Source organism: Parasteatoda tepidariorum, chromosome 4 (genome assembly GCF_982258835.1).
Source record: "Parasteatoda tepidariorum strain Cologne lab strain chromosome 4, Ptep-v5.0, whole genome shotgun sequence".
Taxonomy (NCBI): Eukaryota; Metazoa; Arthropoda; class Arachnida; order Araneae; family Theridiidae; genus Parasteatoda; species Parasteatoda tepidariorum.
The window spans coordinates 12,081,690-12,097,465 of NC_141758.1; the positions used below are offsets into that span (position 1 = coordinate 12,081,690).

Consider the following 15,776-nt stretch of genomic DNA (forward strand, 5'->3'; position numbering starts at 1 on the left):
TCGTATCATTCAAACTGATGTCTAACGTTCTAATTTTTTTTAAAAAAAATAGTAATCATGTTCAAAATAAAAGTTAGTAAGACAGATCAAGCTAAACAGTAGCGCTCCAAAAAATTTTTTTTGCAGTCTTTTTCTCCGTTTTTATATTATTTTTTTAGACGGCAATATTCTATTTATTTAAGCGACGAAAAACAACCTAAAATTCTACCCAGCGCAAATTGAAAAAAATTATACATAATATTTTATTTATTTAGGCCAAAATTGTGAACTCTTGTAAAATGCATTTGTTGGAAGGAATGAAAAAGAATGTGGAAAAAAAATTGCTTTTTTACTAAAATATACTTTTATAAATTTTTTATAAAAGAAATAGGGCTTATTTAGAATCTGAAAAATGCTCATGCTGTGACCTGTCATTCTGGGTGACGTGTTTTGACAAAGTTTCATTTCCTTTCTATAAAACCCCCATCTTTATATAATAAAGTATGATAAATTTCGCGGAACTTTTATCTTCAATGAGAGACCCAGTTTTATCATCTTGTTTGGATGTCTTAGAAGATTTACTGACACATAAAACAAAAATATTATTCCTTTTATTATGTGTTTAAATATTGGAATAAACATTAAAAAAATTCAAGAACATATTTTACCTGTTTGCTGTGTTACTATACTCTCGTTTATTTATTATTTAAGTGGCTATGCAATTGTAGAAAAGGGAATTTTAATTTTTCTCTTACTTTGCAAATCAATCAATTATCGAAAATTAGTTTAACTTATGGTTCATACGTATCTCGAAAATACTAAAAGATACAGTAATTGTATTAAGGAAAAATGTATTTCGTTAAATTAATAACTAGCTGAATATTTTAATACATATAAAAAATATATGTCTTGATGCAACTGCTACGGATTATAATTTTCAATTGTAAAATGTAATCCAACGCTAATACACTTCCATGCGATTTGAAGTAGTGTCGGAGTCATTAAATTTTAAAATTTGCTATATATAACGTATATTAAACGTTTAAAAAGTATTTATTTTATAACCGTCGTTAAACAGCAAATTCAATTCAGGGTTTACGAGTATCAATATTCAACTCCGTAGCTTTGTAATTTTGAACTCAATCCAGAAGACAAAGGAACTCCTGGATCAAGTATTGCAAGAAATCTGCCTTCGTGGAAGACTTTTTGATGGAACTAACCTACATTTGTGTTACATGGAAAGGAAAAGAACGAAAGCCTCCCACAATTTGTCTGACGGCAAGGGGACTCTAACCCATGACCTGCCTACCCATGATCCGTTGCTAGCCAGGTGAGGAATTTGAGTCGACCAGCCATCCCTGGGATTCGAACCCAGTTCAGTTTATTGCAAATCGAGCGTTCTATCCCTTAAGCCATCACGGCTCTTTAAAAGGTATTTTTTTTATATCCATCGCTGAACAGCAGACCCAATTTTTCTGGGGGCTTACGACTACTAATGTTCAACTCCGTAACCTTGTAATTTTGAACCTATCCAGAAGACAAGGGAACTCCTGGTTCAAGTGTTGGGAGAAATTTGCTTTCGTGGAGGACTTTTTGATGGAACTAGCCTGCATTTGCGCTGCATGGAGAGGAAGACCATGAGAACCTCCCTCGGTTAGCCTGACGGCAAGGGGACTTTTTTATTTCTTTCCTCCAGACGTGGACACGTACCTAGACCTGCAAAACCCTTTCCCGTATAGTCCACGTCTGGCTACCAGTCCAGCTCGCATAACCCATGATCAGTCTACCACTAAGGATTATTCACGTCAGCACTGTGGTCGGTGCAAGCCGGATGCGGAATTCATATCGACCAGCCATCGCCGGGATCGAACCCTGATTCACCTCATTGGAAGGCGAACGCTCTCTCCACTGAACCATCGCGGCTCTTTAAAAGGTATTGACGAAAAGGTATTGAATTAATTTTATAGGTATTGACAAAATTAAACAAAACTATATGAAACTTTTAGTTTTCAATTTCTGCCAGTTTACAAAATCTTTTACCAAAAGACAGATAATTAGCATCTTCGTTTTAAATTCATTATACTTATCGCTACATATAAATCATTCAAAATTTCATACAAAATACACGTTTAACTCTGTTAAGATTTTGAAAGTCATATAAAAATAGAATAAAATTAACCTCGTCAGCTCGACTTGGAGATTTTCTTAAACTGGTAGCTAATTTTGGAAAAAAATACATATTTTTTAATGTCCATATTTGTTAAAAGTATATTAATTTCGTTTATCATAGTGCTAAATCTACAAAACTATAGTTTTATAATAGTAAATGAAATGTAAATTTTAATGTAGTTTTAAGAAAAGTTCGTCACCACTTTTTAATTTAGGGATTTGGAAAACTTTGGTTTAAAATTCATGCTGACTCATGGATTTGACTTTTCATATATTTATACGTACAAAAGAAATCAAATGTATACTTTTTTTTCTGTTTACTATGAAAACTGCTTTTGTTTAAAAAGTCCTAGAAATTAATTTAAAAGTATTTGTATAAATTTTTAAAATTACGTTTCTTTGTCATAAAAGAAAAACTATTTAAATTTCATCATGTTACTGTGTCTATGCACCAAGAAAATCGATCTGCTACAGATGTCTAATATATTTCGGTTCAATATTCCTTTCATACCCAGGAAACTATCTGAGAAGAGAGCTGCCAAATAATATTTTCTTTTCGTTTTCAGTCAAATTTATTCAAAAAATCGTTTTTCGGAGTATAATGCTGCATATTTAAAGTAAAACGGGATATAAGGATTTAAATTTATTCATGTATCATGATTTAGTCTTTACCGTACAATTTTTCATAACTTATAAAATGTCACTTCCTAAAATAAAAACATCGAGTCTAACAAAAGACGTAAACCCAACGCTTATCCGAGCAGACAAAAAAAGACGATTTGTGACAACGAAATACACGTTCATGCGTGTTTGTTTTCTTTTTTAAAAATTGTGTAAGAAATATCTTTATTTTTATTTTCATGCTTCGTTTCGGATTAAAGAGAACTTTACTCAGAGTTTAATCGTAATTTTTTTTAATAAAAAGTTTTTTAATTTTTTTTTCTTGTTTTAATTTCTCATTTTTTTCTATATATTAAGGCAAACTCTGCCTGCATGTATGTTTGCTAATAACTCAGGAACTAGAGCACGAACTTTGATCTTTTTTTTTATTTTGCTAGTTTTAAGGGATGGTTTATAAACAATTACCTCTTTCCGACTTAACGTGGATCGGAAACAGTATTGAAAATACGAAATATCATTCACGGAAAAAAATAATACGTAAAAAAATTCAATGATGAAAGAAACTAAAATTATAGCATGGATTAAAACGTGAGTTGTTTACTATAATTTATATTGATACACTTCTTATTTAATATGTTCCATTTTCGTTTCCATTTTTGAGCACTCCTCACACGATTGTTTTGATGTATTTTGCTTTGGCTGTATTAATACAATGTTAGAATGCATTTCCTTTCTTTTGATATAATCGTGTGAGCTGATGACGTGATTACGTAATCTTATTATTTTGTTTTCCGGCTTTTTAATTTTTTTAAAAATATTTTATTTTAACATGTTTTTTCTATAGTTATAATTAACTTATATGCATAATATATACAATATATATATATATATATATATGATAGATTAAATTATATGACACAAACCCGTTTTATTCCGCTATTATATCTTTGTAACAAATGAGTGAAATAAACTCCCTCTCTCAGCTATTCAATTTAGACCAGGTTGGTGAATTGTGTTTACGTTCCCCTTGATAATTGACAAGACGTACTCCGCGCATGGGCAGTTTCAAAACAGACCTTAACGAAACTCTATTAGAATTGTGAAATTGAGAGCAGCTTTAGATATATTGACGTCGTTTGCCAAACAACCTCTGAGCGTGTTGCAACATGTTGGGTACGACAGTGTATTTCATAATGTGTTAATTTGATTCGCAACTTCTGCGAAACTTCTCGAACGATAAAAATACTTGTAAACGTAATGTTTTGTCTCTTTTAATAACTCATATAAACTTCATATACTGTTATTTTATAAATAAGTTATTAGATGTTAGATAAGATTGTAGGAATATATAGCTTTATTGATGTTTTTAATTAATTCAACATGTCATTCATTATTCTGAATACTTTACACAGTGTAAACAATATAAAGCTTCCGAAATTTGATACTAACCGTGAAAAATTTCCAGAGTATCTCACGGCCGACATTATGCTGTCTTTATTAAATGAAGTATGAACAGGCTTGATATTTTAGAAATATTTATTATCAAGATTATAATTTCCTCATCGATATAAGTTCATAATTTAACCATGTTGCGGATCTTAAATTGAACTAAAAATATCAATAAATAAACTAATTAAAATTCTTTGAATGTTTGTTGAACCAAAAAATTTCACGTTGTTGGAGTATTTGGACTTCTACCCGATATCATTCAAAAAATTTAATTAGTGTGAGAAACCAATACTTTATAATGAATGAACCCGCAATAGAAAAATGTAAATCTTAAAAACTGGAAAAATTCACCATAACTAAATCAATCTAGAACAAACATAAAAGTAATTATGATTTTTTATTCCTATTCAGAATGAAAAATTACGTATGAAGTGCCAACTTTTTAAAATAATTTACGAAGAATAACGATAATTAATTAAACTAAACTGTTTTTCGTTTTATGTAGCATGATATTTTCTTAACAGATCTTAGATATCTTCGTATCACTTATTTCATGTCTGTAATCGATTTCTCTCTTTGCAAGCAACAGTTTTCTTAATGACTATTTAATCTATTTTTTTTTAATTGTACACGTTTAAAATTGGTACATATAATATCGTGAATGATCAAGAAAATGCCGATTTTCACCGGTGAATGTCAATAATCACCTAGTCCGATTTTAGATAAATTTATTTATTGATACTATTATGTTTATTGGATTATTTAATATCTCCTGAGGGTATATTGGGAGAAGCATCAGTGTGCGAAGTACCGGACAAATGTTCTTGACCGTAACAAAACATCACTGTGTGTAGGGCAGTTGGACTAAACTAGACCTAGTTCGGACATTTACCAAAGGGACTATGTGATTGTCAACATTCACTGGTGGAAGTCAACAACCACCAATTTCAGTTATTCACAGTAACAATATAAAACATGAGATCATATAGATGTGTCCAGAGATGCCAACTGCTCTGGTCAAGACTCGGGCAATATTTCAAAAAGCGGTAGAGAACTTAAAACTAACATTTGCAGATGTTAGGTCATTTTTGCCGACTTTTTAAAAGGCTCAACACGGCTTTGTTGGTAGGCTGAAGTATTATACGGAGCACCTGTCCACCAAGCGGACACTCCACTCCTTCACATACCTGCCAACTCTTCCGGATGATTTTATTTTCATATTTAAAGTGGTAGCAATACTCAGGTTATTCCAATTAACTTTTTGAATCATAATGATAATTATAAATGAGTTTGACCACCACTACATATAAATAATTACAATAAATATAACAAAGCATAGTAATCCTTGCTCAAGCGAATTTCATCGGGATCAAAATATAAATATATTTTTAAGTCCGATTGTTTTTCGTTTATTGTTTTACAACCACTCTAAAAATCCATTCTTGGAAAGAGTGAAAGTTGGCAGGTATGCCTTCATCATAATGTAGTGCCCGTAGGCGCCTGTAGTATCGACGTTAACGGCTTTGTTGATAGCAAAAGTGCGTATAACTTAAACCTTTGAATTATTCAGAAGTAATGGTATGTAAAAACCCTATAAATCGAATTTATTAAATCAAGAATCATACATTAAAAGACTACCACTCGAAAATATTTTTCCACAGTCCGGTAGATACAATGCAGATATATTGTATCTACAGATGTAGGGGAGTTACAGCACGACATCAGCAGAGATGCCAACTGCTCCGGACACGCCAAAATAACAAAAAAAACGGTAAATAACTAGTAATATAATAACTAGTAAATAAGTAAATTTTGCAAATATTTGACTATTTTGCTTGCTTTTTAAAAGGTATAGCATGACATAAGTACTATAAAGTGGTGAATTAAATAAGCCTACGAATTATTTAGAAGTAGTGGTGGATAAAAATCTACTAAATTGAATTTATTAAACCAAGAATCACAATTTATAAACTATCACTTTAAAATATATATTTGCTGTCCGGAGCAAGTTGGCACCTCTGCATCATAAATAAAATTTCATAGTATCCCGAACCAGGAAATGTCGTCATCGCTTCTAGGGGCGCTTCCTTATTATGAACTGTTACTTCGTGTGTTTCTGAACAAGTCGTAACCGTCCTTTGCCTTCTACGATGACATTTCCGGGCATGTGCTTCTAAGTAATTTTAATCCAGATGATGTGTCATAACTCACCCAACAGTTTTTTTCGCAACATCCAAGCTTCCTCCTGTTACATATAACTTTACATTTTAAACTTGTACATTTCGACAAAAAAAATTTGAAAAAAATATCATTTAAAAAAAATTATATTTGAATTCTCCTAACCTGAACCAACAAAAAATTTGCTCGTCAGTGTTATCTGTATCTGAACAATTTTAAAAGTAAAATAAATGTAAGATGTGCACATGTGCACTGAATTAATAAGTTTTAAATAGAATAATTTTCAAATGTACAATATTGAACTTTAAAAAAAAAGAAACGGAATTTTATTTTAAGGGGTTTGTTTAGACAGATTATTATTTAATAATGACAAAATACATCAGTAAGTTCTTTAAGAATTTATCATTAATTCCATTTTATTTTTTAAAGATTATCAGTTAAAGTAACGTTTTTCACAAACTTTTGACAACACAAAAAATTTTGCTAACATTTGAATATTTTAGGTGAACCTTTGGGAGCACCGTCAATCGAAAATCAGCACGAACATTCTCGATTCAAAAATATTCAGTTTTACATTTCTAGTGGTTTGTAACATTTGTTGAATCAGTGTTAACAGACTGGCTGCACTGCACCGAAAAGGATTGAAATGACCACTTCATTGGAGAAAAATGCCGTAAAAATAATATACTAATTCGGAGCTGCTTTTTCCGATAAATAACGTTCGTCAACATAATAGCAACGACCACCTATGTTTTAGCTCAAATTGAACAGTGAAAGAGGACTGACAATTCACAAACCTAGATTGAAAATAATTTTCAAGCAATAAAAGTATTCTTTATAAATTTATTGTATCCCTCAAAAAAGTAATTTTATTTCAACCTTTTAAAACTGATTTCTAATTTTTCATGGCTAAAGATTTTCTTTTGGCAACACACTGTTTTTTTTTACCATAGATAATACTGCTAAGAAGTTTTACAAATAATATGTATAAAAGCTTGCTGGAAAGTGTTTTTTATGCTTTCAGACCTGGTGGGACAATAATGTCCCATGAAAAAAGACTACTGAGACATAGACATCCCAACTACGTAAAAGTAATTTTTTAAAAATTATTTCCATATAATAAATTTAGAAAATCATGCAACTAAAAATAACGTAAAAGGATATAAATATTATGATGCTCGACGGTGACTTAGTTTTATTTCACTTATTTTCCTCATGAAATGATGCATAAATCTTCACAAACGTGTGATGTCCTCAAAGCTACGCTAACCATCTGAACAGAAGTTCAAGACTGTAATGTGCAAATCCTATGTTAAAAGGGGATCTATTTATCCCAATAGCATACTTGGATTGTCTGATGGGACATATATGTCCCGTAAGATTCAAAAGGGTTAAAAGGTCAGATTATAAATGACCTTAAATTTCAACCTTGGACTTAGGATAAGAATTTAGATTGTCCTGTTACTCTTTCTTCATTCAAAGAGTATTAAAGGTGTTTCACATTTAATGTGTAGTAAAATCAAAGGATGGTTTAAATAAATTCTTTGAAACTTTTTTAAATCAAACGACTAAATTTTGGTCTCTATAGTAGATTGAATGATTTAGTGTGAACGTTCTAATGGGAATTAAAATAACATCTCATTTTTGGTATGTGATCACATTTATTGTATTGTTATGATATCACGCTTATGGACTTAACTGCAGTGGGGGTCAAACCAAACAGTATAAATTGTATGATGCTTCCATTCATTCATAAATTTCTATGAGTAATAAAATCTGTTTTCGTTTTCAGGATTATTATGTGGTGCTTTTATCACCCTGTGAGCTGGATGCAACTATGAAAATGATCTTGCAAGTTCCAATGTGGGCACAGAGAGTTATTTACATTCAAGGATCAGCACTGAAAGACTTTGATTTGGCAAGGGCAAGGTATTTTCAAAATTCTATTCCTCTCTATTTCTTTAATAAAATTATCATTATTTATTTTAAAGGCCTCATTTCAGGTTTTTTTTTCATTCATTTGAAACTTTTTTAAAACAATTTCTTTAAAATGAAATCCGATTTACAAACAACAAGAGCGATTACAAACATGGTTTTTTTCCCTCTAAAGATTTAAAGTCAATCAAAGAATAAAACTAATTGCGTATATAACTATTATTTTTATTTTATAAGTTTCAATTTGTAAATTAACGATTTCTTTTACTTTTTAAAAAAGATACATTCCTAAAATTGAGACATTCATTCCTTCTTTAGTCTACAAATTGTTTGCGTCATTATTTTTGAATTACTACATTTGGGAAAAGTTTGAAGATCGCCAAGTTTCAGATCGATGAGTATCGGCTTGTCTGTGAAACAAAGAAACCCGATGGCGATTTTCCAATCCAGCAGCGTTTAACGACCGCTCTCCTGTTGGGCATTTTCTTAAGTAAAACAAATTAATTCTTGACTTTTTTTTTTACTCTGGTAACAAATTTTAAAAGAAATAGAAGTTTGAATTATAATTGAAACCATCTACAACCAAGACAAAAATATTTAAAGAGGAAAACGAATCGTTAAAGACTGTTGGATTGTAAATTAGCTACCCGGTGCGCTGTGCTGACCAGATTGCCACCTCATGGTTTGGCACGAAATTTTGAAGCCTTAATTTCTGTAACCCCTTCGACCCACAATAAGCTGATAAGCTGTTGCCGCTTTAATTTAATTTGGAAAGAAATGAAAAACTGCTTTAAAATCCAAAGAAGTTGAGGTTTGAAAATTTGGTGGTTGAAATGAATAGAAATACAAAAAATAAAAAAAAACTAGGTCTATTTAAAAACAATAATTTTAAAATTATCTTTTGTTCAAAACAAACCACTCACTCTCAACCAAGTACAAGTAAAAAGAATAACACGAATACGATCCTCAAAAATGCTTATTAATTAACCCTTATCACTGTGTAATATTTTTTCAAACCATGAAATTTTACAGAATAGTTTTGTTGAATAGAAGTTATAATCCCATAGAAATAATAAAATACTTAATCCAAATTTCTGCAAGCGTATACTACTGTTAAATTTAACTACTGGAATTAAATTTTAAAGACTGTTGCATTTAAACTAGATTATTTTAAAAGCATAAATGAAATATATTGTTACAATGTTTATGCAATACTGAATTGAAACTCTAGAAATAAACAATACTTGCAGTTCGTTTATGTATTCGAAACGTTTATTTATACGAAACATTTATATAAACGAAATAATACATTTATGCATTACTGAATCCATATTTAGATAGAAATAATACAGTACTTCAATGCTTAGAAAAAAATAGTTCAATATTGAATCCAAATTTCTACAAGTGTGTAGTACTGTTAATGTATCACACGTTTTAAAATTATTACATTTAAACTAGATAATTTTAAAAGCCTAAATGAAATATATTGTTGCAACGTTTATACAATACTGAATTCTTATTCAGATAGGAAAAATACGATACTACTTTACACTTATATATTCGAAATATTTATTTATGCGAAACGTTTATACATGCGAAATAATACGTTTATGCATTACTCAATTCAAATTTAGATAAAAATAATACAATACTATTATACTTTAGATGGAAATAATACAATACTGAAATCAAGTTTCTGCAAGTGTGTACTACTGTTAATGTATTGAACTTTGTAACTAATATATACACCGAAGAGCCATTACATTATAACCACCCTGCTAATAACATGTAGGACCACCTTCAGCCCTCAAAAATGCTAACACCCGCCGTGGCATTGATTCCACAAGGTGCTGATAGGTAGTCTGAGGTATCTGGTACCAAGCAATCACCAACTGGTCCTGCAATTCCCTCACATTGCGAGGGGGTAGCGTGGCAGCACGTATTTGGTTTTCCAAGTAGGACCACAAATGCTCTATTGGATTAAGGTCAGTTGAATTTGGGGGCCAAGACATGACTTGAAAGTCACTGGAATGTTCCTCAACGATTCGACCCTTATGACATGGTGCATTATCCTGTTGGTAAACACCCTCCCCCGCAGGAAAAACTGTTGCCATGAATGGATGAACCTGGTCTGCGACTATGTTGAAGTATTTTACAGACGTCAGGGATTGTTGTATGAGGATTATGGGTCCTAATGCGCCCCATGAAAACATTGTTCCTGGGCGAGAAACCAAAACCTGGGCGAGCCCATTGTTATAGATGGAGGGTGGTCATAATGTAATGGCTCTTCGGTGTATAAACTAGGTAATTTTAAAAGCATAAATGCAATAAACTGATACAACGTTATTATTTACTCGCTCTCGTGCGTTGGGGAAATTTTGACAGTTTCAAATATTTTAATCAATCAAATCTCTACTAGGCATTTAAACGGTCAACAACGCATGTTTTAAAATTTTTTCGACCAGTGCGAGCAAAACATATTGACTATGAATCACCAAATATAGTTTATCGGCAGTTAAAATTTCGAAAACTAATTACTTACAGACTTGAAATTTTCATTTCGCCTAATGACAATACGAGTTTTAATTCTTTATTGAGTAATACAAGCAGAATTAAATGCTATATTATCGCCAATCAAAGTTTTGGCCACTTTCCAATTAGCTAAGGAGCTCTAATTTTAACTGGATTTTTTTAAGCTGGTTATATCAAAGTTTATCTCCAATGGAATTTTCAATTACTTTCCGACAAAAACAAACTACTTGAACTAAAAAGAAAAATTATATAAATACCATAGAAAATGAATTCAAGTGAATTAAAAAGGAAAAATAACTTTTTTTTGTCAGACTTAGGAAGAATAGCGTAGACTGTAACATTTCGTTAACTTCTATCACTACTGAAAATCACTACTATCACTACTGAAGTTTTTTGCGAAAATTTCAAAAATTTCCTACCTTTTTCGCCCTACGTTTTTGTTTTGGATTTGCCAAAACCTAAATAAATAAATAAATAATTTGCTTCTTTTAAAACATTTAAATAACTTGGTTTTTAACTTATTTGTTTATTTATTTAAATTTCTCTTTATTTTATGTGTTCTACATAATTCGTCAACTTTAGATCAGTGAAACAAATGCATGATTAAAAGAAATAGCGAGCATCTCCACAATTTTAGTTGCCTTATTCAGTTGCATCTAGCATGGCAAGTAGCCAAATTAAATTGGACGTTTCGAAGCCCTGCATTTTTCAGAGCACTCTATTTACACAAATGTGAATGAACTGCAAATCAACATTTTACGAACTGTCAGAGACAAAAGAATCCACATCACGCTTTCATTAACGCTTGGCTTATTTCTTCATTTACGCTTAATTACTTAGAATTACCCAAAATGTATCTTTCCGTAACGCTAAAGCGTAACACCAGATGAAATATATTTTTACGCTTTAGTTAGATAAATTAACTTCAAACAATCTGATCTTTTAAAAACATACGTGCGTTAAATGGCTAATTCCATTTAGCATTTTGAGTTAGACACAATGTTTGCGTAACTCGTTTTGGTTTTAATTAAAACACTGTTTGTTTGGATTGAGATAGCTTCAACCCTGAAGGGAATAGTGAGGCCATATGAATTCTTGGCTCTGAATTAACAGGTCTCGAATGGGGAAATACGCAAAAAATGAAATTAATATTAAGGGTCCAAACTTTTTATAGCTCTCCTGACCAAGCGTTAGGGCCCATATTTCCCCGAGTGCGGCTACCCCCTATAGTTTGGGGGTCAAAAATCCGAAACCGTCGTAAGAAACGTATGTTTATTCAGAGAAAGTATTCAGAAAAAGTACATTTTTGTGTCTGATTTCGTAACTTATCATCTGCACCATATAATTAGCATATTTTAGATCACCCCCTCAAACCATTAAGATGGAGTCCTAGATAGTGAAGATCCAAAAAATTATTCAGAGTGGTCCGTATTTTATTTTGCGCGCTTTTTGCATATTCCTTTCTGCTAACAAGCACTTTATTTTTAAAAAGGATGATAAGCATTGGCTTCAGATGCAGATATGGTTATTTATCTTAAAATTTAATGTCAAAAAAAATAATATTGAGTCTGCAGGATACTTTATTATAATAAAATACTTGTGCTACTAATTTCTTCTTTTTGAAAATTAAAATGAACATTAATAATATTATTTAATTTATTTATTTTGAATAATAATAATTCCTCCTTCCGCCTTAAATTAGTTTCTACATTTCAAATAACTGGAATCACGAATGACTTCATGCAGTTTAGTAGATAGACACCAATAAACGTATCATCATTATTGGCGAGACAGCCCATGATGGGTCCTGGCCTTCTCGAAGATTCTCTTCCATCCTGATCTTTAAATTCTTAGCAATGGCTCTGCAGTTTTACAGTTCAATACGAGGAAGTCCTTATGTACAGAATCAAACCATTTGAGTTTATGTTTTCCTCTTGGGCGATTTCCAGATGGCCTGGTCATAAAAATTCTTTTTGATGTACATTCACCTGGTGACCGCAGTAGATGGTCAGTCCATTACATGCTTTGAATTTTGCTACATTTAGTAATATCATGTTATTTATAAAGGTGGTAAAGTTCATGGTTGAGTCTTCTTCACTGTAGTCAGTAAATCAGAACATCGAAGGATTTTTCTATCGAATACACCAAATGCACATTCAATTTTTGAGAACATTGTCCATCATTCCGAGGCGTATGTACATACAGATCTTATAAGTACTTTACATAAGTACAATAAAAGTACATCATTAATGATTCATTGGGATAGATTCAAGATTCATTAGAAGTTGGTAATAGTTCTATGTGATTATTGGAGCTATAGAGATGGATTAAATAGAATTAAGTGTTTTAATGACAATTAATAAGACACCATCCGTTGTGTCATGAATTTTGTGAGAATTATGAAGGAAAAACGTGTATTTATAATTTTTGTTTTCAGCTAGATTACATTTTTTATCAAATTAGATTCCTAATCTATTCAGAAATCTAATCAAATTCTTTTATTTTTCCTTTTTTGGAATAATGTTACAATATTTTTTAAGGAAAACTTTCCTTCTCAGAGTATTTTCGATTAAACATTTTCATGGATCATTAGTTGGAGACCACTGAAAAAAGCAATTTTTTTTTCAGTGCTAAAGATGTTTCAAATTTAGAGCATTAGCGCTAAAATTACTAATGGTCTCTTTCCATAGTAGAATTCTTAATGTCCTGAACAGATTATCTTGTTAAATCTGTGCTTTAATTTACGATACTTTAAATTTCTTGTTTCATATTTTAGGATGAATGCAGCGGAAGCATGCTTCATACTTGCAGCCAGAAATTATGCAGATCGCTCAGCAGCAGTAAGTAGAGATTTCATTTTCTGTTATAAATTACCCGTGTTTATGACACAGTTTGGCTCAATGTAAAACCTCAACAGCAGTTTGTTAAAAAATTTCTTCCTTTCATTTTTATCCTGTGTTAATAATATAATGCTTAATTATCCAATACCAGCTGAATGCTGAATAACGTCTAATGACTTTTATGTACTATAGTACCTCTCTTTTTATAGGACATAATCGTGTGAGTTGAAAACGAGATTATTACATCGTTTCCTTATTTCATTTTTACGGCTTTTTAATTTTTAATATTTAAATATTTTTTAACAAAAATTTTATTTATTAATATTTTTTTCTTCTCTTTTAAATTATTTATGTTTTTTTTCTTCCTTTTTTTCCTTGTATATTTAACTTATTTTACGGGTTTTATATACTTGAAGCTTATGCTCAGTATAAGAAACTTATTTTTAATTTTCTTTATTCTTTTTTGTTACTTATGTTATACATCTTTGTGCTATACATCTAAATAAGTGGATAAATTTAATTGTAGTAACCAAAAAGAGAGTTTAAACTGACACGTGTATGGCACTTCTAATTTTATTTTACTTTGCAACCGACGTTAAACCCCAGTATTTGGATTTGTGACTACTAATGTTCAACTCCGTATCCTTGTAATTCTGAATCCAATCCAGAAGACAAGGGAACTCATGAATCAAGTATTGGGGAAAATTCACCGTCGTTGAGAACTTTTTGATGGAACGAACCCGCATTTGCGTTACATGGAGAGGAAGACCACGAGGACCTGCAGTTAGATTGACTGTAAGGGTTACCCATGATCCGTCTACCCCTGAAGATATTTTACGTCAGCATTGTGGTCGGTGTGAGCCGAGTGCTGAATTCGTATCGACCAGCCATACCTAGGATTCGAACCTGGTTCACTTCAATGGAAGGCGAACGCTCTAACCCCTGAGCCACAACAACTCCGAAAATACTAATTGTTTTTTTTTTCACGCATTATATCTGCTAATATTTAAATACTATTTTTATTTGTATTCTTTTGTTCTCAATGTAGTAGATGCCTTCAATTATTGTAGTTACACATCCTGTTAACCTTAAATATGTTTCTTCCCTTTAACAGGATGCCCTCAGTTATTGTAGTTACTCATCCTGTTAACCTTAAATATGTTTTTTCACCCTTAACAGGATGAACATACAATTCTCAGGTCATGGGCTGTGAGAGATTTTGCGCCGAGTGTGCCTCAGTATGTACAAATTTTCCGTCCTGAAAACAAAGTGCATGTTGCATTTGCTGGTAAGCATTACTCCTTAATTATTTACAATTATTTACTTAATAAACTTCAATTTGTCTGGTAAAGAGTGTTGGAGTGGTATGTTACTCCTCTGACCTTATTGAATTAGCAGAATTAAGTTTCTGTCGTGTGCTGGCAACAGGTATAGGGTTTCTTTCACGATAATCCGAGTGACGTCATTCCGTGTGCAAGTAGTTACCAAATTTGTCTGAAAGGTATGTATTGTTGAAAATAGTCACTAATTCACGTCAATATGACGTTGTGTCTGAGTGATGTACGATATTGCCCTTATAAGTTTAAGCTGTATTGTACGTAATTATTCACATTTGCAAATATTTCTTACTTAAAGCTATATTAACCCTTTCGCGCCGACTGTCACAATAACGTGCCAGCATAAAGCCGTATCAATCAGGGTAAAAAGATAAAACTGGTAATCAAAGTAATTCTTTAGCAGTTTATTTGTGGGCGAAGTTATAATTGTTTGATTTATTTAATTCACCATTACTTTGTTCAAAATAAAACTATTTAGTTATACTTTGAATTAACATTGATTATATATGTGATTAAACTAACAATAATTAAAGTCAAAGCAAAGTAAGTCTGTCAAATTAGCAACGACTACATTTATGTTACCGTTTTTTATTTAATTACACCCTGATTCTGATTTTGTACGAATGCTTTTCTGAATCACCCGTCCCCAAGAGGTTAACATAAGGCTCTTACATTAAACTAGAATAACAGGCCTGTCAACAACTACGCATTTTGCTAAATATTTTATTGAGTGGTA

General features: G+C 31.4%; 1 protein-coding gene across 1 annotated transcript in view; it reads left to right on the forward strand.

Annotated features, from left to right (window-relative positions):
- The window catches only part of LOC107451644 (potassium channel subfamily T member 2-like), a 388,964-nt gene that overhangs the window by 280,188 nt on the left and 93,000 nt on the right, over positions 1 to 15,776 (forward strand). Inside the window, exons 13-15 of the mRNA XM_071181980.2 lie at positions 8,189 to 8,325; positions 13,640 to 13,703; positions 14,883 to 14,991. Of these exons, the coding sequence (XP_071038081.2) occupies positions 8,189 to 8,325; positions 13,640 to 13,703; positions 14,883 to 14,991 (310 nt within the window). The remainder of the gene's footprint in view (positions 1 to 8,188; positions 8,326 to 13,639; positions 13,704 to 14,882; positions 14,992 to 15,776) is intronic.